The sequence below is a fragment of the Pseudorasbora parva genome, chromosome 20, assembly GCF_024679245.1.
Source record: "Pseudorasbora parva isolate DD20220531a chromosome 20, ASM2467924v1, whole genome shotgun sequence".
NCBI classification, from domain to species: Eukaryota; Metazoa; Chordata; class Actinopteri; order Cypriniformes; family Gobionidae; genus Pseudorasbora; species Pseudorasbora parva.
In genome coordinates this window covers 28,776,924-28,790,291 of record NC_090191.1, presented here as the reverse complement: position 1 = coordinate 28,790,291, position 13,368 = coordinate 28,776,924, and the positions used below count along the sequence as shown (strand labels likewise).

The 13,368-nt window shown below is 38.4% G+C and overlaps 2 protein-coding genes across 3 annotated transcripts; one reads left to right on the top strand and one right to left on the bottom strand.

Annotated features, from left to right (window-relative positions):
* Positions 1-284: 284 nt before the first annotated feature.
* klhl42 (kelch-like family, member 42) lies at positions 285-3,435 on the bottom strand. The gene is made up of 3 exons (XM_067427495.1): positions 3,014-3,435; positions 2,739-2,932; positions 285-742 (listed from the first exon to the last, which is right to left on the bottom strand). Exons 1-3 carry the CDS (start codon positions 3,433-3,435, stop codon positions 285-287), a joined length of 1,074 nt encoding a protein of 357 aa, XP_067283596.1.
* A 15-nt stretch (positions 3,436-3,450) lies between these two features.
* cwf19l1 (CWF19 like cell cycle control factor 1) lies at positions 3,451-13,322 on the top strand. 2 transcript variants are annotated; one of them, XM_067427299.1, is made up of 14 exons: positions 3,451-3,690; positions 4,943-5,027; positions 5,106-5,190; positions 5,283-5,384; positions 5,504-5,718; positions 5,809-5,924; positions 6,003-6,087; positions 6,745-6,894; positions 7,655-7,784; positions 7,960-8,039; positions 8,128-8,337; positions 8,685-8,804; positions 11,158-11,255; positions 11,925-13,322. In XM_067427299.1, the coding sequence occupies exons 1-14, from the start codon at positions 3,590-3,592 to the stop codon at positions 12,067-12,069; spliced, it is 1,722 nt and encodes a 573-aa protein (XP_067283400.1). In that variant the 5' UTR covers positions 3,451-3,589; the 3' UTR covers positions 12,070-13,322. The 2 variants fall into 2 exon arrangements, with proteins under 2 accessions (XP_067283400.1, XP_067283401.1); XM_067427300.1 differs by lacking the exon at positions 3,451-3,690 and adding an exon at positions 4,616-4,772 and having other exon boundaries at positions 11,925-13,319.
* Positions 13,323-13,368: the final 46 nt, after the last annotated feature.

The window sequence follows — 13,368 nt, the reverse complement described above, 5'->3', positions numbered from 1 at the left end:
TCAAACTATTGACTTCTATTTAGAAGTAGGCCTATTTTACCCAAATGAAAATAAATAAACATTCAGTCATTTCTTTACCCTCATGTCATTACAAAGCTTTGGTGGACATAAGCAAGAATGTTCAAGCCATTTGTTTTTGGAAGACCATGAGGGTGAGAAAATGACGACGAATGTTCATCTTTGGCTAAACTATCGCTTTAATATCTCCAGCAGGCTCTTTGTGCTGGCTGATCCGGTGTGGTGATCCTTGACTGGGCTCGCTATAATAGAATCTGTGTTCTGGCTCAGAGGACATTGGGCAGGTAGAGTGAGCAAAGCAGCATGTTCTGTCCCAGAGCAGGGAAACGTCTGAACGCCTCCCAGGCATCTGAAAAAATGTTGTATTTGAGGAAGACGCGGTGCTCCAGGCTGGTGGGAAGGCTGACATCTCTGCTCATGATATAGATGCCGTCGTTGTGCAGCGTGCAGGTGAGGTTCAAGCCCGACTTGGACGTGTTCTCCTTGAGTTGCAACAATTCTCCCGTCTGCACATTGTAGGACTGTACTGTCAGCATGTCCTCCGTCTGGTTTAGCCTCCGCCGTCCCATTTCTGCGGGTTCTAGCTCATGTGTGTAGCCGCCCACTAGATAGATGGTGTCTTCCACTGAGAGCATCTGCTGCTTGCGCACGTGAGCCGAACAGGAATGGAAGACGGACCACGTGTCTGATGTGGGGCAGTAGCGCAGCACGCTGGTGTTTCTATCTGTCAGATGTTAGGAGAAAAACTCAGATGACGGAATCTCTCTGAGAAGACTGCAATGTACCATTAAATACAACTTTTGTGTAACTTTTTTTGTGTATTTTTTCTGATGGTTTCAATTTTATTTAATGATATTATATCTATATATATTATAAATTTTATATTATAATATAATATTTTTATATCAATATATATATTGAAATAATTCAGAATAATTTTTATTCTGATTTCTCATATTTTTGCTTTAAAGGGTTAGTTCACCCAAAAAAGAAAATTGTCATTAAAAAATGAAAGTCATTCAACCCCTATTAATGACTCACCCTAATGTTGTTCCTCACCATTAAGACCTCTTAAGAACACAGTTTAAGATATTTTAGATTTAGTCCGAGAGCGTATCCAGGTGTATGCAAACTATACTGTCCATGTCCAGTAAGGGAATAAAAACATAATCAAAGTAGTCCATATGTGACATCAGTTAGTTAGGTAGAATCTCTTGAAGCATCAAAAATACATTTTGGTCCAAAAATAACAAACTACGACTTTATTCAGCATTGTCTTCCCTTCCGCGTTTGTTTTCAAACCTCAAATAAAGATTAAAACGGTCATGAATCAGTTTGGATCGCGTGTCAAACTGTTGAAATGATGTGACACTGGCGATCCGAATCTTGAATCAATTCGCTGATTCATGAACGTTTGAATCTTTATTTGAGGTTTGAAAACAAACGCGGAAGAGAAGACAATGCTGAATAAAGTCGTAGTTTTTGCTATTTTTGGACCAAAATGTATTTTCGATGCTTCAAGAGATTCCAATTAACTAACTGATGTCACATATGGACTACTTTGATGATGTTTTTATTCCCTTTCTGGACATGGACAGTATAGTGTGCATACACTTGGATACGCTCTCGGACTAAATATAAAGTGTGTCTCGAAGATGAAGGGAGGTCTTACGGATGTGGAACGCATTAGGGTGAGTCATTAATGACATAAATTTCATTTTTGGGTGAACTAACCCAGAAAGATACACTTGTGATAATCTAACACTCACTTAAAGTGAGTAATCTTATACCAATACTAAAATTATATACACAAAAAGAGCAATCTCTGACCCCCTTGCACTAGACAAACCACAGATAACTAGACACATCATAAGTGAATTGTACCTCTTCTGGTTCAAAGGTGCCACATGGTTCCATATATATATATATATATATATATATATATATATATATATATATATATATATATATATAAATTAGCCAGAGATCAGTATCACAATTAGAAGATCTGGGATCTGTCAAATCATCTCAGATGTATCAACGGACCCCAGGTCACCTTTTTCCATTGCTCTGTGGTCCAGTTCTGGTGCTCATGTGCCCACTGTTTACACTTTTGGCAGTGGACAGGGGTCAGCATGGACACCCTGACTGGTCTGTGTTTATGCAACCCATATGCAACACACTGCGATGCACTGTGTATTCTGACACCTTTCTATCAGAACCAGCAATAACTTCATGAGCAATTTGAGCTGCAGTAGCTCGTCTGTTTGATCGGATCAAACGGGCCAGCCTTCGCTCCCCACATGCATCAATGAGCCTTGGCCACCCATGACCCTTTCCCCGGTTCACCACTACTACTTTCTTTGACCACTTTTGATAGATACTGACCACAATTTGGCCCTTGTCAAACTCGCTCAAATCCTTATGCTTGCCCATTTTTCACCCAGGTGCCATGATGAAGAGGTAATCAGTGTTGTTCACTTTACTTGTGTCATAATGTTATGCCTGATTAGTATCTAGTTAAAAAATAAGGGCTTGACGACATCAGCGAAAACAGGGGGGGGGGGGGGGGGGGTGAAGTAAAGACAAGCTTTTTTTTGTTCAGAATAACACACATTGTTCAAAGTACTAATGATTGTGTAAAATAACGTAAATACAGTCTAATGCCTGTTAGTGTGTGTGCATGTGAATGAACCCATCTCTCAGACAGTAAAACACACCTCTAGAGGTATAACCGCCCATGACGTAGATCATGCCCTGACACTCACAGGCAGAGAACTCAGCGAGAGGATCAGGCAGAGACGCCACACACGTCCACCAGTCCTGCTCGGGACTGTAGCACTCTACCGTCCCCAGACAATGACCTCCAACCGCATACAGCTTCCCACTCACAGCCAGGAGCTTGAAGTTTGACCTGGACACAAAAAGAGCAATTTCTGACCCCCTTGCACTAGACAAACCACAGATAACTAGACACATCATAAGTGAATTGTACCTCTTCTGGTTCAAAGGTGCCACATGGTTCCACTCGTTCTTGCAGGGGTTGTAGCAGTGGGCCACCGAGATCTCCTGACTTGTCATTCTGTATCCACCAACAATAAACAAGTAGTTGTCCAGCACAGCAGATCCGTAACCTCGGACATTGATCATGTCGGGGGGAAGATTGTTGGCTAAAGGTTTCCAGCGTTGTTCTAGCTCACTATACCTCAACATGGACCACGGCTCGTCCTGATTTGCCAGATCCAGACAGGTGTCAGTAAAATCCCCTATTGCTACTAAAGTGGCCGTGCCTTTCATGCGCATATCTCGGATCTGATCCCGCAGAGCAGCTGGCAACATCCTGAACTCCGGCCTGCGCAGCATGGGATGATAATAGCAGCTCATGAATTTCATGCAAGCCTTTCTGAGATCATGCATCCCGTAGATTTCAGAGAGCTTGAAGAGCTCGACGCAGTTCTCCTGCCTGATTTCCGAGAGGAGCAGTTTTAAGATGGAAGTTACTTGCAGAAAAGACGCGGTTTCGAACAGGTCCTCCAGGGTCTCGTTGGCCACCTGAACTTTGGAGGTGTTGATGAACTCCAGCACCAGCTCAAGCCCCGGCGTGCTCAGTCCCCGCAGCTGCACCGAGTCCTCCGCAGACTCGCGCATCCCTGAGCTGTACAGCGCGCGGAAGTAATCGCTCTTCTCAATCAGTTTGCTTTTACTCACATTGTACGTTTTGTCATCCATCACGATCTCTATAATCTTTTCGGGGGATGTCATGTCTGCTGTTCTGGGATCAGCGGCTGTTATTCATCTGTGATTAGAGACGCTTTCTCATCCTTCGATGCCAAACGCCTATATATGGAAATATTCAGCGCATAGAATCCGAGTCTGCTCATGTGCATGCATATATCTCATAAACAATCGCGTCATTTGCAAACAAGGTCTACAACTGCAGAAGCAAACAAGCGGATGGTTTTGCAAAGGAATGGTGCTTTAAATTCTTCTGCTTAATATGTTTAATTTGGCTCTTATATACAGTCAGCTAATGAGCATTTGTGACCGCTATATTGGCACTTGTTTAAACGCAGTTCTTATAGGCAGAAAACTCTGTCGTTGTATAAATAATATGGCAGTTTATTTTCTTTTATTACATTGTACACTTCGGGATTTCAAATGCAAATCAGTTCCTGTTTTGGTCTGGTGGTTTGTGTTGCGTCACGTTGTGTACTACTCGCCCCTGTTTTGCGCAGCGGTATGTTTTTTTTAACTCTACATCAAAATATTATATAATAGCATACAGCACATATTTTATTTGGTTTGGCTCTATACATAATAAATATTTAATTAAACCGATAAAATTAAACTATAAAGTGGTCCTCGCTGAAAAACACATTGCGAATAACGTGCGCATGGTTGAAGCGTTTGATAAGCTTTTATTGTGTCACTCTGGGATTTCTTCCGGAGAGAAACTTGATGTTCGTTTAGGTTTGTAATATACTTTTTCTCGTTTTTACAAATTCTTTACTTTATATGTGGTGTTTTTTTTCTAATTTACATAATAATTTATAGCTCCAAAAATCATAAAGTTTCACCTTCAGATGTATGTTTCGTGAATGAGCGGTCGAAATAATTTGCTCCCTGTTACGACAGGGTTTATTTTGTCAACGCACACAATTGAACGCCAATGCTCGGACACAAGCGTCATTATTTTTAAGAGTCTTTAAGAAATATCTATATATTTTCGGTATGGAAGACAAGCCTTTACGAGTGTAAGTTTAGCTTTTGAGTTAACAAAAAAACCGGTATATGTGAATGTTAGCTTGCACAATGAGTAATTTACAGTCATAATTAACAGCGTAGGGTGAGGTATATTTGAACGTTCCATGTACTAAACGCACGTTTTGTTTTCACGCTGATTTTATGTTTCATTCCCTCTCAGTCTTGCATGTGGTGACGTTGAAGGAAGAATAAATGCTTTGTTCAACCGGGTGAACGCTATTCAGAAAAAGAGCGGGCAATTTGATGTGAGTCTGCACGTGTCTTGTTTTAAAGCGATAAACATTTGATAGAGTTGTGGGTTTAACTAACTCTTGTTTTCCAAGCTGCTGCTGTGTGTTGGGGACTTTTTTGGAAACACACCTGAAGCTGAATCAGAATGGGAAGCATACAAATCTGGTGCAAAAAAGGGTATGATTTCCTTGTATATCTTAAAAATGTATTGCTTTAATCAAACCAAACAAATGTGTCTGAATTAAACAGTACTCTTTCTAAACCCCCAGCACCAATTCACACGTATATTCTCGGCGCAGCCAGCCAAGAGACTGTGAAGTATTTCCCAAACTCTGATGGCTGCGAGTTGGCTGAAAACATCACATGTTTGGGTAAGAGGGATCTACCCTCATCTTTAGAGATCATGTTGTGCCAGTTTTCGGTTAGCTTATAATGTATATGTATATTTTGGGTTCAGGGTTGTCAACTTCAGTTTACCCTTGTTTCCTAGGTCGAAGGGGCATTTTCACGGGCGCATCTGGGCTTCAGATCGCCTATGTCAGTGGCAGAGAATCACAACAGGAACCTGCACCCTCCCACTGCTTTACCCGTAAAGACATCAGTGCCCTGGCGGCTCCTATGCTGTCGAACTCCAAATTTCGAGGAGTGGACATTCTCCTGACCTCGCAGTGGCCCAGAGGCGTGTGGCAGTACGGAAACAATCCCGTCAGTGATTTGTTCTGTTCGTTTAATACATTTTGTAGGTATTTCCTCATTGTATGCTTTAGAGTCATTTAATTTCTTCCACTTTTGCAGGAAATTGACACAAAGTATTGTGGGGTTTCGACCGTCGCAGATCTCGGTGACAAGCTGAAGCCCCGCTACCATTTTGCGGGACTGGAAGGGGTCCATTATGAGAGGCTGCCCTACAGGTGTGCTATTACAGTATCAGGAAATGTTTTACTCTTTTCAGATGCTGTTTGTCTTATCAAATGTGTATAATTTTACAGGAATCATGTGGTCCTTCAAGAGAATGCTCAGCATGTCAGCAGATTCATTGCCCTGGCAAAAGTCAACAATCCTGCCAAGAAGAAGGTGTTTTTGTGTTGTTTTTTTTTGTGTAATTTGTGTGCGTGTGATAAAAAAAAAAGACTGATATTATTAGATATGACACATAAGTTTTTATAATTTTAAATTTACTTTTGCCATCATCTAACACTGACTTTAAGTCAGTATAATTGTACCATATTTTTATTTATATACAATTATAGTATTTAAAAATGATCGCTTTAGTTTTAGTAAATTTGTTGTGCTTTGGCATTTTTATTAGTTTTTAAAATTTGTATTCAATTTTAGTTTTATTTCAGTTTTTAGTCATTTTAGTACTTCAACTTGTTTTATTTCTTAGTAAGAGTATATATATAAAAAAAATATTTTTATTTAAATCAATAAAATAGCTTCGGAGTTATTCCTTAATCTTAATCTTTAATAACACTGTTAAATAGCAAATATAAACATCCATTTTTCATACTGCATAATATTATAATGTTATTATGCCTGAGTTCACTTGTAGAATTTAAACAATTAATTTAAATTTTGACAAAATTGTCAGATTTTAATATCTGTCTTAACATGAAGAAAATTAATTTTAATATCTGTGCATCCCTATATAATACTTAATTTTTAATGAAGACCTGTGGCACATGGAGAATTAATTAATGGTTTAACTGTACAGTTTGTCTTCTCTCTCAGTACTTGTATGCATTCAACATTGTCCCAATGAAAACCATGGACCCCGCAGAGTTAGTCAAACAACCTCAGGATGTCACAGAAAATCCCTACAGGAAACCTACGAAAGATGGGAAGAAAGATAGACCGCCACCGTCTTTGACAGTTACAGAGGTTTGTGTACAGTTTTTTTTAACGTTTGCTTATCAATAGAATTAGCACAGATGATGAATGTTGCTCAAGTTTGGAGCCACTTATGCTTCAATATCAAAAATCCAGTAAAAACAGTAATATTGTGATGGTAAAGCTGAATTTTCAGCAGCATTACTCCAGTCTTCTGTCACATGATCCTTCAGAAATCATTCTGAAATGCTGATTTGGTGTTTTCTGGCTATCACCAGACAAAGCTCAATTTAAAACATTGGTCTGGAGAGTCTGCTCTGTATTTTCTACTACACAAGAGGCATGATCAACTGGCATTTTTCAAATAACTATACGCGATTGGATAGTCCTTCAACCAATCAGACCACAAGAGGCATGATCAACAGGCAACGACTCATCGCTTCTCTATCTTTCATTGTGTTAAACCCACCAATAGCTTGATAGGTGGATAAGCTAGTCTGACTGGTTCCTGCAAAAGTATAACAGAAGCAGTATTAATTGCAGAAATTAATTTATAGAGTTGCCATGCGAAATCAAATCGCCGGCAGATTAGGCTGGGTTTACCAGGTCAATGTTGAAAAAGTTTTTGCTGCTTAATATATTTTGTGGAAAGAGATTTTTTTTTCTTTGATTACATTTCTTAACTGTTATTTTGATTAATTTAATGCATCCTTGCTGAATAAAAGTGTCGTAAAAGTTACTTCCATAAAAAACAAGAACTGTAGTATACCTTCTCTTGGCCAAAAGATCATTTATACTTCTTTTTGATCAGGAGGAACCAGCATCCCAGTTCTTTTTTGATCTGGGGCAGAAGAAGCCACATCACCAGCAACATCAACATGGCAGGAAGAGGCAATCGGATGGGGACCGACCCAATCAGCCCAAACAGCCCAGAAGGCCCCGTGAGTCCATTCACCAGCACTCTTTCCATTCAGAGGTGGTCTAATGGATCAAACTGGACTATTTTTAATACTCATTTAGAAATACTCAACAGAACTAATTTCAACTCTTGGGGAGGATTTGATTTTAATTGCCTGCTGCTCCTGACACAGCCCTCAATTTCTACTCTAATAACAGCACAGCCCACTGGACCCTGTTGGTTCTGCCTTGCAAGTCCTGAAGTCGAGAAGCACTTGGTTATAAGCATTGGAACACACGTGAGTCCACAAAATATGTTTTCAGCACCCCATTGTCAGAAACCTGTTGCTTTTTCATGTTGGTCTAATGTCAGTATTCTATTTCCAGTGTTACATGGCTCTTGCTAAGGGTGGTCTTACTCCTTACCACGTTCTCCTGCTGCCCATCGGACATTACCAGTCAGTGGTGGATATGGCATCAGAGGTGGTTGAAGAGATGGAGAAATATAAGATCGCCGTCAAGAAGTTCTGTAAAAGCAGAGGCCAACGGTGTGTCTTGTTTGAGAGGAACTACCGCAGCCAGCACCTTCAACTACAGGTCCATACAAAATATTGTGTCATTCATAATGAGATTGTGGTGTCTTCTTGAACAGACTGATCTGTACAGATCCCAGGTCAGTCTAAACAGCACCACATATATGAAAAAGAGTCTGGTGCACTCATTGGAGAGTGTGGAGAGACACCCCACCTTCCACCAATCACAGACTCTAACATCATTTCATCAGTTTAAGTCTGAGTGGATAAATAATCTGTCTGCATTGACGAGTAATCATTTCTGAGGGACCTGTTCCCAATGATGACCAAATCCATAATTTCATAAAGTTATGAGCAAGCAGTGGATAATGGGTTTAACGGACGGAAACTTTTCTTCTTCGTCTTCCTCAGGTAGTGCCGGTGCCCATGGAGAAGTGCAGTACAGAAGACATCAAGGAGGCGTTCATGACACAAGCTGAAGAGCAGCAGATGGAACTGATGGAGATTCCAGCTCATAAAGACCTCAAACAGGTACAAACCTTCTGTGTCTCCCTCAGACTGAACACTTCAAAAGTTAGTCAGAGCTGTGGTTTACTGTCATTTTACTGGGGCTTCCTGCTCATGTAATTATAAATCCAATATACTTTTAATGTAATACTTTATCATTACATTTATATACTATTTATTTTTAGTTTGTGTGTATGTGTGTGTATGTGTAATATTAATATAATGACTTTATCATTGTTATTATTACATATACATTTATTTTAAATTATATAAAATACTTAAAATTTAATCAGGTAAATATACAAACACTTTTAATATAATATTTTTTATCACAAAAGTTGTTATAAATTATATTTAAGTTATTATTAATTATGTAATAATATATATATATATATATATATATATAATATATAATATATTAGGGATGTCAACGATTAATCGATGATCGATTAATTGTCGATAAGACATTTGATCGATAAGACTTATCGATCATCGATTAATCAGGGTCATGCGCGTGCGTGCGGCTCAAACGCGAAACGGGAGGAAAAATGATGCGAGCGTGCCCGAGTTCTATTTGGGACCATTCCTTCATCATGACTGCAAGTCTGCATGTGCATCCGCAGCCTTTTGTTTTGTACAAATGTAAGTTGTAATATTGTGTTTATTTTGTGCAGGCCTATCTATAGCAGATTTATCTCATAAGGATGCATTTGGTTAATAATTAACGTTAGAGGCGAGCGGTAGTAAAAGCGTGGCGGTGATCAGCTTCAGTGTGCAGCTCCAACAGCAATGCACAGCTAATAATGACTATGAGTGGGACTGTCATAGGCTATTACACAGCATTAATGAGAACACTATTGTAATACAACATTGTGATTGTTAAGTATTTGGGTTTATTTGCGTTGATCCAGGAAGAGCGCGTGCACAACATGGTTCTCGGTCAGGCACTCTGACTCGCGCATGTAACTTGGTTAAAGTTCACTTGTGGATTATCATCAGATTGTGCAGAAGTAATTTGTAGTATTACATTTATTTTGTAACGTTATATATCTGATCAATCATATAGGATGCGTTTCTTTCAGCGAAATAAAACGCACTAGCAAATGGCTTCAGTCAGTGATGGCTACCGGTTTTCATTCAGTGCTTCGGCTTTAGCGCATACAGAGCAATGCATAATAACAATGATTGGGACTGTCATATTATATAACAGAAATGAGAACACTGTTTTAATAAATGGTTGTAAAGTCATTGGGTTTAGGTGCCGTGTTCAGAGCGTTGTTCCAGGACGAGCGTCTCCCATTCTGAATATGAATATCAGCAACTCAATTCAAGTTCACTTGTGCATTCGCATAATTTTGTGAAGATATATAATTTGTAATATTTTGTTAACTTTATATAAATCTGATTAATCTCATATAGGAAGCTTTTTGTTGAGTTAAATAATGCGCTAACAAAGAGCTTCAGTGTAATTTACCAGTGCTGATTCAGCGCATCCGCTTCAGCTCGCGCAGCGCACAACTAATAATAACTATGATTGGGACTGTTACATTACATAACATTAATGAAAACAATATTTTAATAAATTGTTTTGAATTAATTGGGTTTAGGTGACGTTTCAGCACGTTGTTCTTGGAAGAGCGTCCACACATTCTGAATAATCAGATCTGAGGCGGCGTTCGTGTTGTATTACAGGTTATATTTGGTTATTAAAGTCATTTAATTAAATTATAAATAACATCGACTAGTTTTACAATCCCATAGCTCTTTGTTTAGATAAAAAATCCCTCTCATTCATTTGGTGAACATGGCGTTTTGAGCAGCATTTGCACATCCTGTCATGCTGTCGGCTATAAGCCACTGCTGTGCACGCATATTTTAGTATTATGGTTAACGATTAATCGATTAATTGATCGTTAATTTAAACAACGATCGATCATGGGAATTTGTGAAAACTGACATCCCTAATATATATATATATATAGTTAATAGAATCTATTATTATTATTATTATATTAGTATTATAAACACTTTATTACATGAAATTATTTACTTATTTGCATATCCAATTCCACACACTTTAGTTTTTTCTTGTATGTGTATTTGTGTATTTGAATATAGTCATATGTAGTCTAAAATAAAATAAATAAATAAAAATTAAATTAATAAATAACAATGGTCATAATGGATTTCAAGTATTTATTTTTGTGTTTCATGTCATTGTGGTGCAATCTTAATCCAAAGTGTCCAAATACACAGATTTACACTTTCTCTCTGAACTATAAAACATTATCTATGTACGGAATAAGTGAGCAAGTCATGATGAGATATGTTTTGTGTAGAGATGAACTGTGACTAACACTAGTATCGTGCATTGCAGATTGCTCCTCCAGGAACACCCTACTTTTATGTGGAGTTAGATACAGGCGAGAAGCTGTTTTATCGCATCAAGAAAAATTTCCCTTTGCAGTTTGGCAGGTAATTACACTGGCACAGATCATCAACGGGGCAGTCGTTCAATAAACATTAAAGGGGTGGTTCTGTGGGGTTTTTTTTCTAGGCTTGGTTGTGTTTATGGTGTGCAGTATAACATGTCTTGATACTTTTTTTTTTTTTAAACACCATATTTTACCTTTACCTTCCACACCGCTGTTCCACTGTCCTTTGAATGGCTCGTTTAATTCCTGCTTCTATTCTTCTTCCATCCCTCCGTAAAATGTAATGGTCTTAGATTGGTTAGATGGCCAAATGTAGTTTCATGTATTTTTATTGGCTGAAGTGCCAAGCACAGGTCGCCGGAAACGCCACGCCCCTTACCATTATGGGCACAAGTCACATCTGTGGTGACTAGCAAGGGTTTATGATGTCACCAACCCGTGAAGAAGCTTGTTGTAGTCCAAACCGGCCATTTTTGTAGGCAATAAACTGCCATAATTTTAAAAGACAATACCTCCGTTTGTATTGAACTTTCAGCGCTGTAACTTTGCAGATACTGTTTATGCTCAAGCAGCAACATTACACACTAACTAAAGTTTAAAAAGTGAAATCGCATGCAACCACCCCTTTAATATATATGTATGATCTGATTGTAATAAAACATACTTCAGCAGAACCACCTGTACATCCTTTGTATGTGTGCTTCCATAGGGAGGTGTTAGCGAGCGAGGTGGTGTTGAACATCCCCATGCGTGCTGACTGGAGAGAGTGTAAATGTACAAAGGAGGAGGAGGAGGATCAGGCCAAACAAGTGCGCTCTGACTTCGTGCCCTTTGACTTCGCACTTGATGACTGAGCAACACTTCAGATACATCTGACTTTACCTTCAATCATGTTTGTGAACTCCCTAAATGTGTCCACAGCCGCTTATCGTTTTATCATTTTATTCTTTTAAAATTTTGCACTATAAGTGCTTTCCTCTCACTTTCATTTGGTAACAGTTAAGAGATGACTGTTGTCACAGTGGTCTTTTTCAAAGATGTTTTTGTTTGTTTGATGTGTCAGTCTTTTGACTGCCAATAAGTGTGGAATTGTGTTGTGTGACTCATAATTAAAGTCATTTTTCAAACATTTTTCAAAAATTCTTGTAGTAACAGTGTGGTGTGTCCTCTGCTGATGTTGATGTACTTTTCTTGGTCTATAGTGGATCTATTATGTAGTGACAATCAAACCCATGAGATTTTACAGTTGTTTGTACTTGGTACACAAACAGCATTGCTGTCTGAAATTTAAACTTAAATTTTTTAAATTAAAAAAATTGTACCCTTCAAGATAACCTTTGTGACAAAGTTAAAAATCTGGGAGTTACCCTTGACCCTGAGTTAAAGTTTGATAAACACATCAACTCTAGTTAGAGCTAGTTTTTTTCAGCTTAGGGGACTTCGCAAGCTGAAAAATATTCTGAGCTTTAGTGATTTGAAGACTGTTATTCATGCGTTTATTTCAACCAGGCTGGATTATTGTAATGCCCGATATGCTGGAATAAATCAGTCCTGACTTTCGCGATTACAACTGGTACAAAATGCTGCGGCTCGTTTTTTAACAGGGACAAAAAAGAGAACATATTACACCTGTGCTGTCATAACTTCATTGGCTACCCGTTCGGTTCAGGGTTGATTTTAAGGTTTTAGTGTTTGTATTTAAATCAATTCATGGTCTTGCCCCTTCTTATATCTCTGAACTTATCCATTCTTATTCCTCAGGGAGAACGCTCAGATCTTCCACCCAGATGATATTAAATGTTCCAAAATCACAAAAATGTTCTTAAATCTAAAGGTGACGGAGCTTTCTCCGTTCATGGTCCTAAGCTCTGGAATTCCTTACCTGTGTCTATTAGACTTTCCACTACTCTGTCTACATTTAAATCTTCTCTCAAAACATACTTTTTTTTCAGGCATATGTTTAATTTGATACTAATTTTTAAGTTTTAAATATTGTTTTATTATTGCATGATGTTTTTGTATTAATTGTATTACTTTTGTTTGGTTTCTTTTAATATTTTATTATTAGTGCTTAAATTGTATTGAGTGAGGATGCTTTGTTTGGTATATTGTGCAGCACTTTGGACAGCATTTATGTTGTTTTAAAGGGCTAT

Excerpts from the sequence above, each read along its gene's own strand:
- klhl42 (XM_067427495.1), bottom strand. The coding sequence starts at position 3,435 with ATGCATGATCTCAGAAAGGCTTGCATGAAATTCATGAGCTGCTATTAT. Across the intron at positions 2,933-3,013 it reads GCACCTTTGAACCAGAAGAG|GTCAAACTTCAAGCTCCTGG; the intron begins GTACAATTCACT and ends TTTTGTGTCCAG. Across the intron at positions 743-2,738 it reads GGGCGGTTATACCTCTAGAG|ATAGAAACACCAGCGTGCTG; the intron begins GTGTGTTTTACT and ends AACATCTGACAG.
- cwf19l1 (XM_067427299.1), top strand. The coding sequence starts at position 3,590 with ATGAACTCCAGCACCAGCTCAAGCCCCGGCGTGCTCAGTCCCCGCAGC. Across the intron at positions 6,895-7,654 it reads CGTCTTTGACAGTTACAGAG|GAGGAACCAGCATCCCAGTT; the intron begins GTTTGTGTACAG and ends CTTTTTGATCAG. Across the intron at positions 8,040-8,127 it reads TTATAAGCATTGGAACACAC|TGTTACATGGCTCTTGCTAA; the intron begins GTGAGTCCACAA and ends TTCTATTTCCAG.